Here is an 8320-nt window from a genome sequence, read left to right as displayed (position 1 = left end):
GTGCCCTTATTGTTTTGGTAATGTCTTAATTTAATTTAGTGCAATATCAATTTCACATAAGTCTATTATTTATCCTTTTTATTTTTATAAACTATCACTAATTTTTTTTAAAGTATCATATGATTCTTAATATTAGTATCACCCTCTCCATCCAATATTATTTGACTATCCATAAATTAAACCTAACTTTTTTTTATGGGAACATCACTTATTGTTTATCTCTTGTATTAAATAAATAATTTAAAAGCACACACACAGAACTTTTCTAAAATTGATCTTAAATTTTTTTTTTTTTTTTTTTTTACATTTTAAAAATACAGCTTTTAAGTCTAATTTTAAAACTAGCGTTCACTCATTTTAGCAAGTAAATATCTTTCTTGAGACATTCACCAAAGGGAAGATGAACAGGTAATGTGGAAAAGAAAAATTATTACTCACGATGTCCCTGTCCTCATTATAACAATTTTATAGTATTTCCGAAAACATAAGGACAGACCTTTTCTGTTGATGTTTCCGATTAGTCACGAGTGCGATAGTGCCTTCTGCTAATTGGAATCATTAACAGGTTGAGTATATATATATGATCAAACAGAAGAAGGAAATTTACCCTAGTTTAATCACATGATGGAATCTGCAATGTGAAACTAAATAATGAACCAAGAAAAAAAAAATGTTCAACGAAAAAGTATCATCAATTACATTATGTAAGTGCACCTAGCTAACAGCCTACTCTCCCACAAAAGCCGGCTTCTTCAGTGAATCTCATACACAGAGTTCACTCTTATGTGTGACGGAGGCACGATAATCATCAATTATATTATTAATTAATTGCTGTGAACTCGTCGATCTTACGCCACATAAACGCAATGTGTAACACAGTAATACCACACGTGTACCACCTCAACCATGATAAAACTGTCATCTTAGACACGACACATTTATTGAAACCTTGACCAGAACCCCTGAACTAATTCATCACACGAAGAAATTAAACTAATTGACACGCGGTAGTTGCACATGCATGCATAGAACTGTATATATAATATATAGTTCTAAACAACCGCTTCACATGCCGGAAAAAATGGAGAACAGTTTGTGAAAGATGTCCTTATGTCCGTGATTACGAGACTGCCACAAAGACACATGGTGGTCCACAATAAATTAATATCCTTAAAGGCCGTGGGATGGATCATACCTTATCTTCTCTACAGTCAAATTATAAATTAGAACTTGAGGTCTAAATGCTATAGAGATGGGAGTGTTTAAGGGAGGTCACTAATTGAAATTCTTTCAATTTTATATATAAGTCATATTAATATGTGTTCTTAGGGCAATTATCAATAAACTATTTTAGGAAAATTTTGACACAACTTTTATGAGAAATAGAAAAACTTATCAAAAAAAATTAATTGTTTTTTTATTCATAAAAACTTTCTTAAAAAAAATCACTAATAAATGCCACATTCATTAACATTTTCTTTATATATATATATATATATATATATATATATTAATTACACACAAACTGTTTTTTTCTTTTTTTTTAATTATGTATTACACACAAATTGTTAATGCTGGAAAATTGAATTATTTCGATCATGGAGGAATCGCTAGTTTTTTATACCAATCATTATGAGCTCATTTTCCCAATTAATAAACAAGAAAAAAAAAAAAAAAATCAAGGGTGGACTTTAATCCACTTATTATTGTGTTGTGTGTTAACGAGAGAAATCAGTGTGATTGACTTTTGTAATTTGTTCATCTCGTATGCGTTTTTACCTAATTTCACTAATTGAAATCGAGTGGTTCCAAGAAATTAATGGCTTGCCAAACGTCCAAACCTTGCTTGGATTATGTTTCTTTCCTTAACTCTCTTTGGTTAAAATTTTCAACGAGCTTAATTAGTGCGCACCCCATTTGGAGTTAGCCTTTACTGACTTTACTGTTACAATGTCGGATGTAACGTCTCCAATGGCCTTACTAGAAACGACTATTTGTTACAACTTCTGAGCTTAATCGGCAAAACGTTTTTTTTTTTTTTTTTTTTTTCAAATGCTACTAAATAAATATCTCCCCCTCCCCTCTGCCTCAAACTGTGCCACCCAAAAGAAGGTACTATTCGACCAAACTCACCTGGTGATAAAAACCAAAAAGATTGTCCTACAATGCAATTCAGTAAAAAATAAAGAGACAATGGAGGGAAAACAAGGAGTAAAGAATTTATGTAGTTTCACACCGTGTTACATATGTAATTAAGTTTTACACCGTTTCTACATCCATAAGGTCACCACTAATATTTTTCATATTTAAAATATAATAATAATAAGGGTAAATTGTAAATTACATCCCTAAAGTTTAGAAGTGTTTGGATTTTACATCCTAAAATTTCAGAATTTAGATTTTACTCCTTGAACTTTGGGAGTGTTTAGATTTGTTGATACCCATTTTCACGACACATTTCGTACAAGCCCGATTTAAGCAAGCCCAACTTTCTTGTGAGCTCAATTCATGTATTATATTATATTTTATTCTTTTAAGCATGGCCCAAGCCCATGCAACTTATAGGGAAATTGAGGAAGTGTGGTTTGGAGAGTATGGGTCAGTTCCTTTCAAACCTTTTGCATGAGCCCAGCCCATGCGTGCTACCAAGTGGGCAAGGGACACTGGTAGCACCTCAAGCTCATGGAGGAGGTCTTGTATCCAAAATTTCCACCCCAAAACAGCTTTTATGCTCTAGATGACTGTGGTCCAAAGTTTTTATCTGAACCCTTTTTTTCCTTTAAAAATGGTTGGCTCTCATTGGCCAACTTTAGCTGCTAGCTCTCATCTAGTTGAGCCTCCCAATGGTCTGAAACAACTGAAAATGAGGAGCCAACGAGGGTTTAGTCAAGCATTTCCCTTAATGATGATAAAAGTAATCCTTCCTTTTATCCAAACAAAAGCAAACCTGAAAATTGCTACTTGCTTAACACCTTGGGGTCCAAAACCTTTTCTATTGACCAAAAACCAGTCACTAAGAGCACCCCAAACTCAATATAAATTCCACAATCAGATTCAAAACTAGGGGAGCAACACCCAAGCTTAAGACAAGAGTCTTTCTTCAACTAAAAAACAACCAAGCCACGTTCTACCAAAGGACCTGAAACTTCAGAGCAAAAACCCATTTAACTAGCCAACAATCTCACAATTCCGAAATTTGGGGGTGGAAATATGGGTACAGGAGAACCTTATCTCTCTTCCTCACGACCTCCCTCAATTTCCTCTTCTGTGTGACTATGGGTCGAAGTTTCAAACCTGTTAAACCACGTTTTCCCTATAGACCTGAAACTTCAGAGAAAAAACCCATTGAGCCAAGAGACATTCTCACAATTCTGAACCTTAGGGGTGGAAATATGGGTATAGGGAAACTTTTCCTCTCTTCCTCACGACCTTCCTCAATTTCTTCTTTTGTGTGACTGTGGGTCGAAGTTTCAGACCTGTTATGTTTTTATGTTTTTTTCTACACTTTCATTATTAGCATTTTGATTTTCTCTTGTCAAAGCACCATTAGCCTTTTGTTTATTATACATTTGGAATTTTGGGCTTGATTCTCCACAAATAAACACTTCTAAAGAACCCAAGGGGAGATTTAGGCCTTTCTCACATTTTCGGCCCTTGTCGCAAAAGCGTCCCTGACAAGATTTTACACCCTAACGCTTTAGAATTTGAATTTTATCACCTAAATTTTAGGAGTATTTAGATTTTACACCCCTAAAAGTTTTGGAGTGTTTGAATTTTACATTCTCAAGTTTCAGAATTTGGGATGTAAAATCCAAACACTCCAAACTTTAAAAGGATAAAATCAAAATTCTGAAACATTAAGGTGTAAAATCCAAACACCCCTAAACTTCAGGAGGTAAATTCCAAAATTTGAAACTTCAGAGTGTAAAATCCAAACACCTCCAAACTTTAAAAGGGTAAAATCAAAATTCTAAAACGTTAGGATGTAAAATCCAAACACCCCCAAACTTCAAGAGGTAAATTCCAAAATTTGAAACTTCAAAGTGTAAAATCCAAACACCTTCAAACTTTAAGAGTGCAATTTGCAATTTATCCTAATAATAATAAATTTACCATGTATATATACCACCCTCAATTAATATCCTAATCTCTTCCACTATGCTTTGTTGCACTATGAATCGTTCACTCTACTCATTTTATTCTAAGGAACATCATTTTTAACTTGTAGCTCAATTAATACATCTTGTAAACATCAGCAACTCTAATCCCCTTAACCCTATATACCCGTTTGGTTTCGGCGTTTACTGTATTTCAGCGTTTGCGTTTTGGGCATAGGACCACGCTACAGTTGCACGCAGTAAAGGTGTCTTTCTTCTTCTTCTTTTTTTCTTTTTTTTAGTCGTTAACGTTGACTTTTTCTGTGAACAGTGCACCCGTGTGCTGTTCATTTTCAGCAACTGTTTCATTAAAAATGGATCACATAGTACTATTTACACATTTAAATATTATTTTGCTACAGTGTTTTCATTTTCAACAAAAATAAGCTCAATCCAAACAGACCCTATATATTCTATTCTACCTATCAAATTTATTAAAATTAAAATTAAAAATAAAAACCATCTCTTAACACCTTACCATCCTTAATTTCAAAATGAATTATGCTTTCTTACTGAATATAAAAGGCTTTAATTTTAAAATGAATTACGTTGACATAAAGTTAATCAAACTAGGAAAGTTGATTAACAAATTATTGAGGACTCTATCAAAGGAGAGTGGAGCGGAATCTCCATCAATTTCTCTGCAACGTTCAACTCGAAGGTTAAGAAAAAGAGATTCAAAAAATAAAAAATAAAAAAATAATAATAATTAAAAAAAAAAAAAAGAAGAAGGTTAAGAAAAAGAGAATGGGCTGGGCTTTGAGCGCTGGGAGTGCTGAAAAATGAAATGGCACAGAGTTATGAAAAACAAATGGGAAATGGGAATCCCATAACTGCCCAAAACGACAAAAGCATTTTACACACTGTAAACAGACACTACATCAAAAAAATATTATTAAAAATCGACAGTCAAAAAAGAGAGAAGAATAACAATATTAAAATAAGGATTTAATTTCAGTACTTGTATGGCATGCCAAGGCAAGCTAACAAAGTAGGCAGCGCTTTTGTGGGTCCTAAGCCTAAGCCATGCCACAACGAGACAGATTGAATCTCCGACGTTATTTCATTACACAGAAATTGGGTACATCGACATCAATGACTTCGTGATTCCCAATGAATATGAGAGAGAGATATAGAGAAAAGAGATTGTGTGTATTCAAGTAGTAAGAGAAAGTGAGTTATTTTTGCCGTGAGATAGACAGAGAAATTGATAGAGATTCCGCTCCACTCTGATCTGACCACTCTTTTACTCTGCTCTCTCTCTCTCTCTCTCTCTCTTCCTTTAACAAAAAAGATTTTTCTTTTTCACTGTTTAGGTCCCTACTTTTACCACTTCTCTGACCACTAAAGACACCATTTATTATGTGATTTATCCCTTAGACCCGCATACCCATGATTAATACATCAACCTCAACAACAACATCAACAAAATAAATCATCCACTCCATCATGCATTAAGGGATTAACCCACATTATTATATTCATAATCATAATGATAAAAACTCTGAACCCTATTCACATTTAGGTGATTAGTGGTGTCTAAAGGCCATGGTCAAGTAATGGATTAACTAATAAGCATTTAACCCACAAATAACAATAAACCCATTAAAAAAAAAAAAAAAAAAACAACAATAAACAAAACCCATTAACACTGAAGTGATACTAGGTGTTCTCACAGAAATGGTCCAACTTGTTCTACTGATTACAAAGTTATATATATAAATAAATACAAAGATTTGATTCTACTTTCACTTTCAAGAAAAGATGAGCTTTACACATATACTCACCGGTCATCTTCACTAAACATGAGAGTGAGACAACTCTTTTTTTCCTGCCCCTATTTTTTTTTCCATCTTAAAAACATTTACAAAATACAAAGCGAACACATCACTGATATAAGTGATTATATAATTTTATAACACTAATTTCCTAGTCCTTCCTAATGATTTCAAAGATCAAAATCATCATAACCCTTGATTCAAATACGACCATCTTTCCCTTCCTTCGAAGACTTTCTTGCCAATTCTGATGATTTCTCATGCAGTGGGTCGCTCACAGATCGTGACAGCAGAGAAGACTCCGAATCTATTAAACAAAAAAGACTAAAAAATTTTAATTAAAAATAAATAAATTGGACTCCGAATATTGTAAAATAATTAAAATTTTTCACGAGGGGATTTGATAAAATTACCTCTAGAGGCATTGAAAGAACGCTTGCAATGCAGAATGGCACTTTGGATTCCATCTTGCTGCTGCAACAGCGAATCATCTCTTCTCTTTGAAGCCGCCGCAGTTCCAATCGGCGCCGCCGCCACAGCGGAAGAAGCCGATCGGCTCTTCCCCAAATGCTTACACACAACTCTTAACCCAGTTGGAATATTCCCCAGTTTCTGATGAGTCTTCACATTGTTGTTATTATTGTTAGCTGAACTCTCAGAACCCTCCGGCTCAGCCGCTTGGCTCTTCTCAGCTGCCGGAGCCGCCGTTTTCTGCAAAATCGGCTTAGCTCCGGCAGCGGCGCCACCTAGGCTTAACTGCCCAGAAAATCTCAGCTTCTCACCGTACCTTCGAGAAACCCGAACGTAAAGAGGCTTAACCTTCTTTAAGTACTTTTGCATTACCTCTTTTGAAAACTTTTTCTCCTCAGAAACTGTAGAAGAAGAAGAAGAAGAAGAAGAAGAACCCAACTCCTCCGTGTTCTGTTTCTGTGTTTTGTTAACAGAAGCGCTTTTCGAACTGTCTCTAGTAAACAAAGACATTATCGGAACTTCCTCCACCTTAAATTTCACAGTAAAAGACTTATTCTTAGTACTCTGCTTTGGCTCTTCCTTTTGTTTTTGTTGTTGTTGTTGCTGTTGTTGTTCGGGTTCTTTTTTGTCTTCTTTGGGTGAAGTTGGGTTTGGGAGTTTGGATTTTTTGAGACCCAACATGAAGACACGGAACTTGGTAGCTGATTTCAAAAGCTTAACAGGGAATTGAGGTTTCGAGTTGGGTTCGGATTCGGAGGGGTTGAAGACGAGCGAAGATGGCTCAATGGGCACGAGTCTACCCTTGAAGAAAAGATCATCAGAAGGAGAAAGAGACAAGTTTGGGTCCGCGCGGTCAACATTGCTGGACCCAGAACCAGACCCAGATGAGAGCGTGAATTTAAACTCTCTCTCATCCCCACCACCATCGTCAAACTCGTCGTCTTCTTCTTCATCATCATCTTCATCTTCATCTTCTTCTAGCACTTCTACTTCGCTTTCGTTCTCGTTCTCGTTCTCGTTCTCTTTGCCTTGGTTTTCCTCCTCTTCTTCGTCAGGAACAGTGAACTCCAAGTCGAAGAAGGGTCCATCATCGTCGTTGTCTTCGTTCTCGTCGTCTGTTTGAGAAACGGCGGTGACAATCGTGGTGGTTCCGGCGGTGCGCGTGTTGACACCGGAGTCTCCAACGCCAGTAACGTTAACACCACCACCACCACTGCCTCGCCAGTACTTGAGTAAGCTGAAAGCTTCCATGGTTGGGAGAGCCAGTATACAGAAATGGGAAATGGAATATTATCAGAGGCTGCTTTTTGAAAAGGGGTTGAGAGAGAGGAATAGTGAAAGTGAAGGTGAGAAAAAGGAGGTCGGTTTGCAGTACTGGTAGTACTGAAATAAGGGTGACAATGTAAACAGAGGGTAAGCTTTTTAGCAGAGAGAGAGAGAGAGAGAGAGAGAGAAGGGTAGAGTAGGGTATAGGGGGTTTGGTTATTGCTTTTATTTTTGTCGATTTTAGAGAAGTGGTTGCAGCGCGGTCATGTGAGACCGGTCGTGGCGTCAGATATAGAGGCAGAGATAGTCAGAGTAATAAGAGAGGGAAGAATACACAGTGTATATCTGTATATTCACTCTTTACTCTACGCCATATTGCTTATTTACCGTTTTACTTTCAATTTTTCTTTTCTTTTTTTTAATACTAAGTATTTTAATCTCCCTATACGATTCATTCTTTACTCTACGCCATATTGCTTATTTACCATTTTACTTTCAATTTTTTTCTTTTTTTTTTTAATACTAAGTATTTTTACACATACATACTAAAAAAGATAAAAAGGTCTTAAAAAAATTGACAGTGGTATATATCCAAAAGAGTCAAACTCCTAGATACAAAGCATAAGTTTTAAACCTCTTAAACTCACA

The 8320-nt window shown here is 35.6% G+C and overlaps 1 protein-coding gene across 2 annotated transcripts; it reads right to left on the bottom strand.

Moving 5' to 3' along the window:
- Positions 1–5826: 5826 nt before the first annotated feature.
- LOC126713417 (probable membrane-associated kinase regulator 2) lies at positions 5827–7974 on the bottom strand. 2 transcript variants are annotated; one of them, XM_050413170.1, is made up of 2 exons: positions 6349–7974; positions 5827–6259 (listed from the first exon to the last, which is right to left on the bottom strand). In XM_050413170.1, exons 1-2 carry the CDS (start codon positions 7655–7657, stop codon positions 6246–6248), a joined length of 1323 nt encoding a protein of 440 aa, XP_050269127.1. In that variant the 5' UTR covers positions 7658–7974; the 3' UTR covers positions 5827–6245. The 2 variants fall into 2 exon arrangements, with proteins under 2 accessions (XP_050269127.1, XP_050269126.1); XM_050413169.1 differs by having other exon boundaries at positions 5827–6242; positions 6349–7971.
- Between the last annotated feature and the right edge of the window lie 346 nt (positions 7975–8320).

Source organism: Quercus robur, chromosome 2 (assembly GCF_932294415.1).
Source record: "Quercus robur chromosome 2, dhQueRobu3.1, whole genome shotgun sequence".
Classification (NCBI taxonomy): domain Eukaryota; kingdom Viridiplantae; phylum Streptophyta; class Magnoliopsida; order Fagales; family Fagaceae; genus Quercus; species Quercus robur.
This window is presented reverse-complemented; position numbering and strand designations above follow the sequence as displayed.

Coding starts and splice junctions, on each gene's coding strand:
- LOC126713417 (XM_050413169.1), bottom strand. CDS start 7,657: ATGGAAGCTTTCAGCTTACTCAAGTACTGGCGAGGCAGTGGTGGTGGT. Junction 6,243..6,348: donor TTCTTTCAATGCCTCTAGAG/GTAATTTTATCA, acceptor TTTGTTTAATAG/ATTCGGAGTCTTCTCTGCTG.